This window comes from Apaloderma vittatum, unplaced genomic scaffold (genome assembly GCF_000703405.1).
Source record: "Apaloderma vittatum isolate BGI_N311 unplaced genomic scaffold, ASM70340v1 scaffold7506, whole genome shotgun sequence".
NCBI classification, from domain to species: Eukaryota; Metazoa; Chordata; class Aves; order Trogoniformes; family Trogonidae; genus Apaloderma; species Apaloderma vittatum.
In genome coordinates this window covers 1-15805 of record NW_009723340.1, presented here as the reverse complement: position 1 = coordinate 15805, position 15805 = coordinate 1, and the positions used below count along the sequence as shown (strand labels likewise).

At 42.2% G+C, this 15805-nt stretch overlaps 1 protein-coding gene across 1 annotated transcript in view; it reads right to left on the bottom strand.

Moving 5' to 3' along the window:
* The window catches only part of SVEP1 (sushi, von Willebrand factor type A, EGF and pentraxin domain containing 1), a gene marked incomplete at its 5' end in the record, with an annotated part of 65147 nt that extends 49405 nt beyond the window's left edge, over positions 1–15742 (bottom strand). The window contains 12 exons of the mRNA XM_009872075.1: positions 1286–1487; positions 2386–2499; positions 5518–5631; positions 6286–6382; positions 7548–7642; positions 8252–8413; positions 9123–9284; positions 9974–10135; positions 10642–10875; positions 11157–11345; positions 13236–13344; positions 15638–15742. Of these exons, the coding sequence (XP_009870377.1) occupies positions 1286–1487; positions 2386–2499; positions 5518–5631; positions 6286–6382; positions 7548–7642; positions 8252–8413; positions 9123–9284; positions 9974–10135; positions 10642–10875; positions 11157–11345; positions 13236–13344; positions 15638–15742 (1745 nt within the window). The remainder of the gene's footprint in view (positions 1–1285; positions 1488–2385; positions 2500–5517; positions 5632–6285; positions 6383–7547; positions 7643–8251; positions 8414–9122; positions 9285–9973; positions 10136–10641; positions 10876–11156; positions 11346–13235; positions 13345–15637) is intronic.
* Positions 15743–15805: the final 63 nt, after the last annotated feature.

The following is a 15805-nucleotide window of genomic DNA, read 5'->3' as shown; positions in this document are numbered from 1 at the left end:
AAGATACCAACTTCTACAACCCTAGCTGACACCCTAGAGGAAACAACTATTGTATGGCCACTTGACAATCAAAGGACTATCAAGCGTGTCACCAAGGACCATTAAATGTGGTGGGTACCCTAGAGAAATGCATAGGTTAGCAGAGACTTGACAAATGCCAGTTATGAAGGACTCCACAAAGAAGAGTGACACCTCCGTCGGCCACAAGGGATCACCAGAGACCACAGAAGATCCCCAGGGAAGCCTTTTAGAGATTCAGGTCGCATGCCTAATAACTATGTATACAGGATAATTAGTTCCTGGAAATAGAATGAATATGTACAATCCTTCTGGGAAAACTGATGCCTGTGTATGTATCCCAGGGGCATATAAGCTTGGATGGGTAACAGACACAGCACGCATGGTGGGTGAAATTATCTCCCATGCATCCAGCCACTATAAAGAAATGCCTGCTTCCTAACGCTAAGCCGAGTGTCAGAGAGTTCTTCATTGACTGGATTTCGGTAACAATAGGAGATCTACAGAATTAATGGAATTTTATTTTGGTTGTTCCTTTAAGCATGTTTGTGTTCTATTAGCTGTGTAATATTTCTTCTTGACAGAAACAATACAACATTTAAACACAGTGCCTGAGTTTCTTCGTATGAAATTTGGAGGGGCAATCATTGCATGAGTGAAGTGTGTCTTCTAGGTCCACAGAATTAGACATGAGAGGTGCTTGACTTTTCAGGCAGATATGTTTGCATAGAGGGAAAACTAAGGCAGTAGAAAGGAACTAAAATCTCTAGTACTTGGAAAACCAAAGTGTTTCAAAGGCACCAAAACTTCTGGGGTTTTTAAGAGTGACCGAACCCAGACAGTAACAGCTGCTCCACCTTTCTACGGTGATCTAGAGTATGACACCGCTATTGCTATTTGTAACTTCTGATCTGAGTTCAGATACCCTAAAGCATAAAAATAAGTACGAAGCTTGGCAAAGCAGATTTCTTTCAGAAGATCAATATTTAAACTACACGGTCCTATCATGCTTACACTTCAAACTCTGCGACACGGTCCTATCATGCTTACACTTCAAATTCTGCGTATTTTCTTTGCTGTCTATCTTGAAATTTGTTAAGAGTAAGGACACTAGGTTTATTTTCTTGCCTTTCAAAATCACCTTTAGTGTCCACAAGGGGATCATTTATAGTGGATTAAGCTGCCAAATGCCTTGCTGAAATCTAAAAAGGCTGAAGCACCACATTTGACTTTCCAGACTGTATTACATTAATCATCTGTTTTTCACCTGAAGCTGTTGATATCATCTCTGCAAGTAGCTCCATTTCTGCAGGGTCTGCTGAGACACTCATCAATGTTTCTTTCACAAAAAACACCAGTAAAACCTGGGAGGCACTTGCAGGAGAAACTGCCAACTCGATCTTCACAAACAGCCCTATTAAGACACGGGTTTGAAAGGCATTCATTCACTTCCATTTCACAGTGAGCACCTGAGAAGAAAAGAACAAAGTCACAGTTCTGCTTTGAATTAACCTAAGAAAGAAGATTCCTAACCCATCTCTGTTTTTTAAGGACTGTTGCCAATCTTCTAAGAAACAGCAAACACGAGGGTAGCCATTCAAGTTAGTGATTCACTCCATTAATTAAGGTTAAGTGGTCATAAAAAATTAAAGCAGCTATCTTTGCAGTTGTAGAAATTAACACTCAGCAAACTGTGGGGAATTTAAATGCATATTGCCCATCAAGGGAGTAATCTGGGCTGAATCACGGTATCACCTGGGAAACTATTTTGAGCAACTAATGAAAAGCTGCTACAAAAGACATTTATCTGGAATCCTAACTCTAAGAAGGAGTCTTTAAGCCAGGAACACGATTCTTGGATTTCTGCTGTAGAAGAGGCTCTTAAGTATCGAAGAATGAAGAAAGTGCATGTGATTGTACAGTGGAACTCTTTGGCAACATGATAATCAACAGATATGCCTAGCTGTTACAGAAATCTAGGAAAGCAGTAGGAAGTCAAGTATGGGGATGGGGAATAGTTTTAACATAGACCATCTTGTCTACTCTTCCAGTATTTTTCTTTTTAAAATGTAATTAAAAACAATAACTTGCACCCATGTGAATATCCCTACTGTTTCGTCAACATTACATAGTAACTTCATGGCAAAATTTATAACTGAAGGCTGATCACTTAGTAAATCCTGAAGCTACACTTACACTACAGGGACTCTGAGAGATCAGATGGACCTAAGGAATCTTGTGCATCCATATCAGTATATAATATTAAATAATATATAGCAATGAAATTGAAATACTTTAGACAGGTAGGTAGACATTTTTTTTTTGTTAGAAAGACTGAAGCCTGCCTCAAACAGAGAAAAGGTGTACCTGTGAATCCTTTTGCACAAGTGCAGTGGTAACTGTTCTTGCCATCAACACAGTGGGCTCCGTTCAAACATGGACTGGAGCTACATTCATTTACATCTTCCTCACACAGGAGACCTTTAAATAGCAAGTGTTACAAGGCATGATCAAAACATAGTCAAGGTGCCAATTCCAGAGACACGGTGAGACAGCTCACATGCCTGGAATGTGGTCATGGATGGCTCTGCCCTTTTTAGGAAAGACAGGCCAACAAGGAGAGGTGGTGGAGTTGCTCTTTATGTGAGAGAGCAACTGGAAAGTATCAAGTTCTGTTCAGGGATGGATGGAGAGAAAGCTGGAGTTTGTAGGTAAGAATGAAGGGGCAGGCTAGCATGGGTGATGCTGTGGTGGGTGTCTATTACAGACCACCTGATCAGGAGGAGAAAGTTGATGAGGCCTTTTACAGGCAGCTGACAGCAGCCTTGCAACCACAGGCTCTGGTTCTCATGGGGGATTTCAACTACCAAGATATTCACTGGAAGGCCCACACAGCCAGCCATCCTCAGTCCAGGAGGTTCCTCCAGTGCATCGATGATAATTTCTTGATGCAAATGGTGGATAAGCCGAATAGGGGAGGAGCGCTGCTGGATCTTGGGCTCACTAGCAAGGTTGAAGCGGTGAAGGTTGAGGGCAGCCTTGGCTGCAGCGACCAAGAGATGGTGGAGTTCAGGGTCTGAAGTGGCAGAAACAGAATACCAAGCAGGATCACAACCCTGGCCTTCAGAAGCGTCAACTTTGGCCTTTTCAAACAATTGCTAGTGGAAAACCCCATGGGACAGGGAACTGGAAGGTAAAGGTGCCCAAGATAGTTGGTTAATACTCAAGGACCACTTCTTCCAGGCTCAAGATCAGTGTATCCCAACAAGCAGGAAATCAAGAAAGAGATCCAAGAGACCTGCACCATTAACCAGGGAACTGCTGGACAAACTCAGGTGGAAGAAGAGAGTTCACAGATCATGGAAGGAGGAGCTGGCCACTTAAACGGAATATAAGACTGTGGTCAGAGAATGTAAGGAGGCAACTAGGAAAGCTAAGGCCTCCTTGAAATTAAACATTGTGAGGGAGAACAGAAAGGGCTTCTTCAAATACATTGCTGACAAAAATAACACCATAGGCAATGTAGGCTCACTGCTGAATGGAGTGGGTGCGCTGGAGACAAGAGGACAGAAAGAAGGCAGAGTTACTGAATGCCTTCTTTGCCTCTGTCTGTACTGCTGGAGACTGTCCTCAGGAGCCTCAGACCCCTCAGGCCCCAGATGAAGTCAGGATAAAGAGGAGTTTGCCTTGATTGATGAGGATGGGTTAGGGATCAGTTAGGCAATCTGAACATCCACACATCCATGGACCTTGGTGGGATGTAGCCGTGGGTGCTGAGGGAGCTGGCGGAAGTCATTGCTGGGTCACTCTCCATCATCTTTGGTAAGTCGTGGGGAACAGGAGAGGTGCCTTAAGACTGGAAGAAAGTTAATGTCACTGCAGTCTTCAGAAAGGGCAAGAAGGAGGGTAACTACAGACCAATTAGCCTAACCTCCATCCCTAGAAAGGTGATTGAACAACTTATACTCATTGCTGTCTCTACGCATATCAAGGATAAGAGCATCATTAGGAGCAGTCAACATGGTTTTACCAAAGAGAAGTCACGTTTGACCAACCTGATAGCCTTTTATGAGGACATAACCAGGTGGATGGATGGTGGCCATGCAGTGGACATTGTTTATCTGGGTTTCAGTAAAGCATTTGACACCATCTCTCACAGCATCTTCATAGGTAAACCGAAGAAGTGTGGTCTGGATGACCGAGGAGTGAGGTGGGTCACTAACTGGTTGAAGGAAAGAAGTCAGAGTTGTGGTCAATTGGACGGAGTCTAGTTGGAGGCCTGTGTCTAGTGGGGCCCCTCAGGGGTCAGTGCTGGGACCAGTGCTGTTCAATATATTCATCAATGACCTGCATGAGGGAACAGAGTGCACCATCAGCAATTTTCCTGATGACACACCAGAAGCTGACACACCAGAAGGCTGTGCTGCCATTCAGAGAGACCTATACAGGCTGGAGATTTGGGTGGGGAGAAATCTTATGAAGTTCAACCAGGGCGAGTGTAGAGTTTTGCACCTGGGAAAGAATAACCTCAAGTACCAGTATAGGTTGGGGACTGACCTGCTGGAGAGCAGTGAAGAGTAAAGGGACCTGGGGGTTCTGGTGGACAGCAGGATGCCCATGAGCCAGCAATGTGCCCTCGTGGCCAAGAAGGCCAATGGCATCCTGGGGTGTGTTAGAAGGGGGGTGGAACATCTTGCTTATGAGGAAAGGCTGAAGGAGCCGGGTCTCTTTAGCTTGGAGGAGACTGAGGGGTGACCTCATCTATGTTTGTAAATATGTAAAGGGTGAGTAGCAGGAGGATGGAGCCAGGCTCTTCTCAGTGATGTCCAATGACAGGATAAGGGTCAACAGGTGCAAGCTGGAGCATAGGAGGTTCCACAAAAACATTAGGGTGTTTCTAATAACATTTCACTGTGAGGATGACACAGCACTGGCAGAGGCTGCCCAGAGAGGTTGTGGAGTCTCCTCCTCTGGAAACGTTCAAAACCCGCCTGAATGCATTCCTCTGTGACCTACTCTAGGTGATCTTGCTCTGGCAGGAGGGTTAGGCTAGATGATCTCTTGAGGTTCCTTCTAACCCCTAACATTCTGTGATTTTCTGTGATTCTGTGAAGGTTTGCATGCTGCAGCAACTGAAAGTGGAAAACAAAACAGCACCATCCTGCTTACATAACAGAGAGCTACTGAGAGCAGGTGATAAAATTCCATGCAAACATCTACAGAAATCATCTGTGCTATTTAGATGCTGGCATGTGAAAGATGCAAAGTCCATTGTTTGTCTTTACGAAGTTCAAAAAGTATCCAGCAAACATTGCTGTTGATAAACACACAGCCACAAACATGAAAAATGAGAGAGACCTCACTCTAACCTGTAGATCAGATTGCTTTCCCGTTATAATTCCACAAGTATGAAATTATACAGTCTTTGTGTTTTGTGTTGTCTACCTGGTACAGAAACAACGCCTATCTGAAGAAGAGCTATGACGTGAAACAAATTACCTGAATAGCCTGGTTGACAATGGCAGATGAAGGTCCCAATGCCATCTTCACACATTCCACTGTTGTGACACGGAGATGATTTACACTCATCAACTTCTGTTTCACATTTCAAGCCTAGAATGCAAGATAAAGGACTGAGAACAGGGAGACAAAATTTGAAATTTTTCACATAGGTGAAAGTCATGACTGCTTAATACAGGAATACACGGCTGATTCATTGCATATGTTATCAAACATTCAGGTTTATTATTTTCTGTTTAGACTGTGTTTTAACACAGTGTTATCAGAAAAGTATTAAGCACATGGGCCAACAGACTGATGCATTCCAGATAATGGCACTTAGTATCTGTCACAAGCAACACCTATCACTTTGTGATAATAGCTGAATATGAAGTTATCTATTTGCTTTGAAGCAACAGGGTAGCTAACACTGACAAGGAGTATAGGCAGATCTGGGAGAATTAGCAGTTCAAGGTGAAAACTTTCAGCTTTTGCTAATAATAAATATTGCTAACTGACAGATTTTCAAATTCACTAATTCCACTAAAAGAAATACCATTCAAAATCCTCTTCTGCTAAACACAATGTAATTCATTGAGAACACTAAGAACTATTTTTTTTCTTAACACTTACATATGGTAAACCTGTGATGGATATTTCAGTTATTTAGGCCATACACCTGCACTGAAATGTTTTGTTCCTTTATGCTTTCTCATGTTAAGGGCATGGAGACACGTTAGCTCCTCCACCTGCTTCTCAATTTTTTACCTGTATATCCAAGTGGGCATATGCAAATATACCCACTTCCCAATTGTTTGCATGTCCCATTGTTGTGGCATGGCTCCAGGAAACATTCATGAAAGACCTGCCAGAGTCAAGAATGGTACAATTATAGTAAAGGAGGAAATAAAAGTGGAACAAAATACTCTAATTTTAAATGGCACACCCTGTAGTCACTTTAGAAAGCCGGGGGAAAAAAAGCATTAACTTCTGGCTCTTCCTCTTTGTCTCCTCAGCATATCAGCCATACATTTTTCTAGAGAAAAATACCAGGAATATGAATTACTATTTTAAATTGACATTTCACTTAGCAAAGTGTGATCATCGTAGTTGTTCCCTTAGAACTTTCTTAGCTATGATTCACAGGTGACATTTTATGCTATCTTTAACGTGAGAGTTCTCCACTTTGCATCCTTTTATACCAGCTAATCACTTTCAGCTACTGGTCATCAGGTGAGCTGGTGGAGAACTTCAATGTGTGGTATTTTTTTTTTTTTTCTAATGTAGCCAACCTGGATCTAGCAAGGCCCCTGAGTAAATGGTTAGCTAAAACCACGTGAGATCAGTTTCTCACCTCTTGATATGTTATATAATGATTTAGGCCAAATTTATCATCAGTCAACTTCGCTCCTGTTTATGTAATATCCTAACTTTAGACAAACAAACCAGTCTTGTCAGACTTGGGCGGGGGGAGATGGTGTGAATACAGGGGCAGCTCTAGCAAACATTATCCTTAGAGCAGTTTCACATGAAGATCTGCGTGTATTTCAAAGTCAGTATTCACAGCAGAAGGAAGCTCTGCTTGCCTCCTCCCAAGTGTATCTATGCTGCAATAAGTAAAACAAAGATTTTGCAAATGGAACTTAGACGCTTGGTAGCATTTTCTGGAATTCAGCATATGGAAGATATCAGATGACTGAATGTGGTCAATCTACTTTTTATAGATTGGCTAAACTTCCTCCATGGAGTTTACATTTCTGTTATAAGTGTGACAAATATTTCATACATCAGGTGAAGGCTTCAAGCCCAGAATTTAAGAGTGCCCACAGCTGATGCAGTCTCCTTTTTTCAGTGAAAGTGCATCTATGATTACAGAGTTTGAGTGTTCTCCTCACGACCACTGCTCTCATCTCCTCAGGAAATACAGTCAGCTTAACAAGTACGTTTAAAAACGCCTTAGTAAGTTCCTGCTGGATAAGGCACTCTTTCTTTCATTTGCAACAACACTGGAAAATATATCGTGTCCTTGCCTGACTGCTGGCTTTGTACTGTTTGATAATATTTTCTGGAGAGGCTGGTACCATCATTACACTTTCCTCAGCCGCTGAAAAAGTAGAGCCAAAACCTGAAGAGGAAAGATATGAAAGTGCTGTTAAGAACACTGCATGGCAAGACCCATATTCCATGACAGTATAATAACTGCATGTTAGTAATGCATCTAAATATAGGCTAAAAAAAGTGAATATATGAGAATAAAGAGCAAACTTCATATTAACCACATAGTATTTTATCTATTTTTTACAAAAATACGTATTTGTAACCACATCCATTTCTAAAACACATGTATGTAAGTGGACACAGAAAATATATGTATCTATACACACACATACATGTACACACACACATTTGTGTGTGTATATATATATAAAACTCTGTAGTGTATTTACATAGTATACATATACATAATATGTATATTATGTAAACATACTCTGTATATGTGTACTGTTATTGAGCCTTGGCATGTACCACAGTCACTACGTAATGTTACGTAGACTGTCACGTGACTGTGAGAGGGAACACCAGTAGGCAAAATCAGCTGAGAACTTCATGAGTTGAAATGGAAGGTCTACACCTGTTAGGAGAAAAATTGGGATGTTTTCTGCTAGGATTACTGCTGGTCATTCTTTAGATGTTCCTTCTATTCACTGTCTCTCACAGAGATAGTCTGGCTTACTTGAACAATCTGTGATGGATCTGGCACCAATGACAGTTGTTGTTCCATAAAATGGACAAGACAAGCAATAGGATTTTCCTGGGTCTGGCTGATAGTAGTCTCTGGGACAAGGGTAGCAGGGTGTCAAACCTGTTCGAGAGAACTCGCCTGCAAGACACGGTACTGCAAGAACAAAAGGATATGTTTTTTGAGTTACCACTTGCACTCCCAACCTAGCTCCCCCATATCTTTCTGTAATTTTCTCTCCTCTCCTCAGTCCCATCTCAGACTTAAAGGAACAGGATGAAACATGCCAGGAATTCACAACTCTAAGAGATGCTTATTTAAATTATGCTGTTAGGTACCGTGGTTCTCAAAGGATTATAGAAATATCTGGGAAGTATTCCAAACTATTAATTTTGCTGCTATGGGGGCAGCTTTCGAATGCAATTTCTTTTCTGTTTTGTCTCTCCAATCTGTTTGTTTTGGGTTTTTTCCTCCCTTCAGGAAGGGACAAAAGGACAAAACGAAGTCTTTTTTGTACTGTTATTCCCCGCAGAATATTCCCCCTGGGCATCCTTCTAGCAAAGCTTCCCAAAGACAGCTGAGGACAATTTCTTGAAAAAAGTTATGGAACAAACTACTCAGTATTTTTGCACAGAAGATGTGGAAGCTGTTTTGGAGATAATAGTGACAAACAACCTTTCTCTTCTGTAAAGAAAAAAGGTTTTATTTTCATGGTTCCACTTTTTCCCAAGGTGTCATTTTCATCACATATCTCATTTTATTCACCTCTAAGTAAGAATCCATCTTGGAAATCAGAAAGGAGGGCATTTCAGAGAGACTTTTAGAATTTAATTAAAAGAAATTCATATCCTCTTTATTTACAAACCTCCACAAGCTGAGACATCCACTGCACCTCTTTTTACTGTTGATGTGTTTTCTGGGCAAGAGATGCAATTCCTGGATCCAAATGCTGGTTGATATGTGCCAAGAGGACATGTTTCACAGGTCTCGAGACCATTAGGTGAATATGTTCCCTGCTTGCACTGAGCTATAAGGCAAAGAATTCATAAAGATTAAGCAATGTCCAATAGGAAACATGGCTCCTGACTTCTAAAAATAATGCTGAAATCACAGGATGTGCCACAGGGAATTTCAATTACTAGAGTTACTCTACTCAGAAGGACTTCAGGGGTACAAAGAGCAAAAACAAAAAGGAGATGCAGTAAGTTACTGACAGTGCATTTGTGAATTATTAACCAGTTAATTGTCTTCCAGCTTCTCTCCAGCTTCACAGATGAGTTAGAGCAACTCAGTCACCCATTTTTAATCAGCAAAATAAACAATAAGAAAATAAAGAGGAAATAAAACTAACAGCTTCTTGTTCAGAACAGGTCACAGAGGTAGTGGTGCTGAGGTGCTCAATGCTACAGCACTGTAGTTTAGGGTGCTGACATTTTATCTTTGATCACAGTCTGCTTTGTCTGGCAAGGACAAGAATGGCATTATTTTAAGTGTATTTACTCTCTGCAAAATGAGGACATAATGAAGATAGAAAGGAAACAATGCTTCAAAGGCCAAGTCTTCTTAAAACATGTGCCCAGGCATCCTGCATGCCACAGCAGTGTTGGAAACCTGGATTTTTCCCTTTACACGTCAACCTGTGTTTCCCACCACAGAAACCAAAAGGAAGCCACCAGGCATTCAGTAACGGCTGTCTGAAGAAGACAAAGTTCTCACCTTTGCATTCAGAGATGCTCCTAGAGTGTAGATACTCAGTATAGCTACCAGATGGACAACTTTTGCATTCCAGCTGCCCTTCCTCATCTTGGTAGGATCCAGTCCAGCAGCTTTCACAGGTATGATGCTCCAGGGAGTAATAGGTACCCAAAGGGCAGTTAACTGTAATATTGGAAACATAAGGTTGCCTTCAGAGTGCACAATCATACATGTTTTTTCTTGCCTCTGGAGTTGCCATTTAGTCAAACTCTGCTTATATGAAACATGACTGTTCCTCAGCAAATGAGGTATCTCTCTGCAAAGATCTCATTATGCACAGGAAATGGAATCCAATTCCCTTTCTTAGCTACACATCACCCACAAGACTAACAGGGTTAAATGACTGCATACCAAGCACTGTTTTCCTGTGTATCATCAGGCATGGATATGCCTGATTTCCCCATGGGAATGGAATTCTGGGTATAAAATCATCCTTCTTCCACAGGCCTTGGTTAGGAACATAAACATCCTCTGGAAGTCAAACTGTGCAAAGCATTTTTGCAGTTTATTGTTCTGGGAGACCACAAGCACTGGCTTGTGTCAAACGAAAACCCTCTGCAAACATCCTCTAAAATCTTGCATTTCAAAAGGATTCTAAACACATGTAAGGAGCAAGTCATCTGGCTTACCACACATTCTCCCCCTCAGCACAGAGCCAGGCCTGCAGAAAAGAAAGGCCTTCTCAGTCTCCAATGAGTTGCTGTCAGCTACAATGAGTTCAGATGCAAACTGAAAAGAATACATGGGTTCCTTATTGAGAGTCCTATTCAGCCTGTTTGTAATGGTCTCCAGAGTTTTAAGGAGCCGTCGCTGATTTTCCAGTTCCAATGTATCATTCCTTTCATCAGGCAGTGGCACGCTAGCTGAGATATAAACAAAAAACACAAAAAGTGTACAGATTTTACAGTCAGCATTTCCAGTGTACTCTGGAATATATTAAGGGTGCAACACTCAAGCTTGCCAGTGGTAAGTGGAAAGCAGGCCACATGCACAATGCTCTCCATGAACATGAAGCTTCCTCCAAGCAGAAATTCTGATGGCATGGGGCTACAGATGTCTCCAGAAAACTATTATCTCAATGTAGGAGAAACATGTTCTTTAAACAGAAGGAAAAGGAGAAGGATAACGCTTTGACTTCTCTCACCTGTGATGTTAAATATTAACTTGATTTTGTGGTCAGTCATTGGAACATTCAGCTTATGCCTTTTGACTCGAGCAGGTGCTGCCTGTACAGAGGCAGAGAGATGCCTGGCTAAGTCTCCTTCTTGTGCTGCATGAACAAAATCATCGTAGGAATAATCCAGCTGATTTGCTGTCCCCCAGCCAGCAGGTCCTGGATGCATTAAGAAAGAACAAAATGGGAAGTAACACCATGCGGAAGAAAATCACCTGTACTTATTTCTAGAACACATCCCCAGTAGAATGAGATCTGTTTGAAGCTCCAGAGAATGTGTGCTAGATTTGCTGTGCACAACAGGCTATTTTACCAGTATTTTGACTAATGAAAAAGGAAAAACTAGTCTTACTCCTAACTGATATCCTAGACATCCTGAATCTTGTGCACATAGCCAAAGATTTAAAGACATACTGTCATAAAAATTACAGGTTGAAATTCTTCCTTTAGCATGGACAGGGGAACATGGACCTGTCAGCAACATCTTAAACAATTCCATACTGCTTTCTCTTCCTCTTCCAGCTCAATTACAGGCAGCATGGCCTATGCCGTGCCACGTCTCCATTGCCGCTTTTTCTCACACCTCCTGAATAGTTCTATCATCATCCACATTCTCAGAAAAGACTGGTAACATCACCTTATTTGTTCATTCTACCTGTTAAACACAGTGAGTCAAATTCACCCCTTGTATAACGTCCTTCAACAAAACATGCTTTCAACTATAAAAAATCAAACAAAGAATTGCTTCTGTATATAATCCACATTTTAATGACTGAATTTAGAGGTGCATGGTGTATTTCACTGATCTAGCTATTCTTAAAAAAATACAAAGATGCTAAAAATTTCTGCAAATTACCTGTTAGCAGTCACCTAGATTTGCTTAATTTACACTGGAAACTGGGACAAATTAACATCACAGCTTTGTGGTTAATCGCATTTGAGCATTCCACAATTAGTGTTTTAAACTGCTGTCTCTTGTGACTTGAAGAGACTGCTCCTCTCCTGCCTCCCCAGGGTAAAATAATGAGACACTCCAGAAAAAAAAACAGCAAAAAGGTTATTCTGATAAGAGATTGACATGAACCAGAAGAGAACACTTTAAAAGTTAGCTCCAGCCATCATCAGTACCCATCCTTACACAGATAACTGCAAAATGAACACATAGCCCTGCTGTGTCCAATTACAAAGAAATGTGCTCTCAAATCAGTGAAGCATGTCTAAAAGGTGAGAATAAGCAGGAAGCTCTACCAAGTAACTCCGCTATAAACCTGTAAAAGAGCCACAGTCCTACAACAGTGTGTGTATTCTGATGTTGATCTGCCAAAATGCCTTCTCCTACGATAAGTAATGTACGTTATTTGTTTTTAGCCTTTCTGCTCTGACCATGCCTCACCAAGGGACTCAGAAATACCACGGACAACAGCAGCAGAACATGGACATCAACCTGTTTGAAAACAGATTAAAAATGACCAACTTTCTTAGCACAAAGCAAACTGGGAACAACACTAGGACTTTCACATCTTTCAGTCTGATATAGCCATAGTCATCTCGCAAAATCCATCCCTGCATACAGGAAGTTGTTTCACAGCTAAAGGGCAAACTCAGGCTTGCACAGCTTTCACACTGCGAGGGCTCTGTGCTGATAAGAACTGCCATCAGGATGCTCCTCCTTTTCCTAACAATCTCCAGGACCATCTATTGTATCTTTTCAGTATTTTGGTTTGAAACCGCATGTTTTTAAAAAGCTGCTTTCTTCCAGGCTAATCAAGCATGTTTGTAGGACTCTCTGTGTGTGCTTTTTTTCCCTCCCTATCATGCAGCATCTTGAGAAACTCTTCCTGTACACTAGATTAGGAAGCAGTAGCAAAACCAGGCAGTAAACAGTTCCATAATATTGTTACAAAACTGATTATGTAATTGCTTGCTATCTTCAGAGCTTCATATTTATTTTAAAAAAATCCCATACACAACACATTGCATACCTCAGAACAAAAGGAATGATGCCGTGTTAAACACGGATGACTAAGATTCTACATAATCAATAATTACCTATGGCAAATCCATTCTCGTAATCGTAATTATATTCCAAGCAATGTTTCTGTGTCTGATCTTCCAATCTGCAGTCAATATCATCAACATGATTACAGAATGATGGGACCTTCCAACATGAAGAAGAACAGCATTAAAAAATTATTCTAAATAAAGCCACATAGCCCCTTTCCTCGACTTAACAAACTTTGTTACAATGTAATTCACTGGTGCCGCCACTCCACTAGATTTCCCCTCTCATGTCTCTTTTAACCCTGATAAGGTCTCCTGAAAGAAATTACAGATACAGCTGGGAAGGAAGAGGGCAACCTGTAGGCATACAAGCACTTTGTTACAGAAGACCTTTTTTATAAGAGAAGATGTCTATTCAGTTAACTGCTCTTGCATGTTTTGGAATTGCTTTGCTTTCTCCATATTAATTTTCATTGGAAAGATGGCTTCTGCCGATTCCTCCTTCCTCTTCCTCTGCCAGAATTTCAAATTCTTGGAAACAAGAATAGGCATATTCAAAACAGCCTTTCTGACTGTTTTCCCAGATTGTTGCATTTTGATGTAATTCCTTGGGCAAGTCACTAGGCATTTTTTCCTTACAGCCTTTTGCTTGCTGATAGTAATAGTTTAAGCAGCGGAACCTGGTGGTAGCTGGCACTTAGGGGAAAGAAACAGAAATAAAACCAGCCAAGATTTCTCTACCGAAGGAAAACAAACAGGAGGCAAGGCAAGACAGTAACAAGTGTCAGAGACTGCCCAAAGCATTAGGCAAGTTACTAGCCATGTGTCAAGGGCTGTTGTCATATATTCTAAAGATGCAGGAGTCTGTCCGCTAGCTGTATGTGCTAATAATGCTTTTTAATTAGTAGAAAAGCTTTTAGCATGGGCCCTGTTATGCCAGAAATCTGTAAATGCCCAGTGTACTTGGTAGATGCATTCTGGCCTTCCCATTTCCAGCCATTACTATGACTTCAGCTGGAATTCATGGTGCTTGGCCTAGGGATGGACGAGGAGCTGACTGTGAGCTTGTGGGTCAGAGTTAGGGGAAAAGCAGGGGAAGGTAATGCAATAGTGGAGGTGTGCTACAGGCCACCTGACCAAGATGACCAAGCAGACAAGGCCCTCTATAGACAGATGGAAGCAGCTTCACATTCACAAGATCTGGTCTTCATGGGGGACTGCAATCACTCGGATGTCTGTCGGAAGGACGGCACAGTAGGGCGCCAGCAATCCAGGAGAACCCTGGAATGCATTGGTGACAATTTCCTTCTCCAGGTGGTAGAGGAACTGATGAGAAGGGTGCCATGCTGGACCTTGATCTCATCAACAAGGAGGCGCTGGTGGATAATGTGAAGCTTAAGGGAAGTCCTGGCTGCAGCAACCAGGAAATGTTAGGATTCAAGACCCTCAGGGCAACAAGGAGAGGGTGCAGCAAGCTCGCCACCCTGAGGAGACCATATTTTGACCACTTCAGGTGTCTGCTTAGTGGTGTACCATGGAGATGAAGCCCTGAAGGGGAAGGGGCCCAAGAAAGCTGGTCCATATTCAGGGACCACCTCCTCTGTGCCCAGGCATAATGCATTCCAGAAAAGAGGAAAGCAGGCAAGAATGTCAGGAGGCCTGCGTGGATGAACAAGAAGCTCCTGGGCACACTTAAAGACAAAAAGAGAATTTACAGAAAAGGGAAGAAGGGACAGGTAGACTGGGAAGAATACAAGAAGTTGTCCGAGCAGCCAGCACTCAGGTGAGGAAAGCTAAAGCCCAGATGGACTCAAAGCTAGCCAGGGACATCAAGGGTAACAAGAAAAACTTTCATAGGCATGTCAGTGACAGAAGGAAGGCTAGTGGATGTGGGCCCTCTCCAGAAGGGAAGAGCTTGTCATGAAGGATAAGGAGAAGTCAGAGGTTCTCAGACTTCACCGGCAAGGGCTCTAACTACCGTCCAAGTTGTGGAAGCCAAAGGCAGGGGCTGGGATAAGGAAAATCTGCCCTCTGCAAGTGAAGATCAGGTTCGAGACCATTTAAAGAACCTGAAGGTGTACAAGCCCACGGGATCTAAGGGAACTGGCAGATGAAGTTGCTAGGTCACTTTCCATCATATTTGAGAGGTCATGGCAATCTGGTACAGTGCCCACTGACAGGAAAGGAGGAAACACAAACCCCATTTTCAAACAGGAAGAAAAAGGAAGACCCAGGCAACTACAGGCCAGTCAGTCTCACCTCTATGCCCGGCAAGGTCACGGAGCAGATCCTTCTGAAGGCTCTGCTATGGCACAAGGAAAATATGGAGGTGATTGGTGGCACCCAACATGGCTTCACCAAGGGAAAATCCTGCCTGACAAATCTGGTGGCCTTTTATGATGGAGAAAATAGAGTCAGTTGACACGGGAAGAGCAACTGATGTAATCTACCTGGACTTGTGCAAGGCTTTTGGCATTGTCCCACGTGACATCCTGGTCTCCCAGTTGGAAAGACATGGATTTCATGAATGGACCACTCGGTGGATAAGGACCTGGCTGGAAGAGTGCACTCAAAGAGTTACAGTCAATGACTCAACGTCCAGGTGGAGACCAGTCACA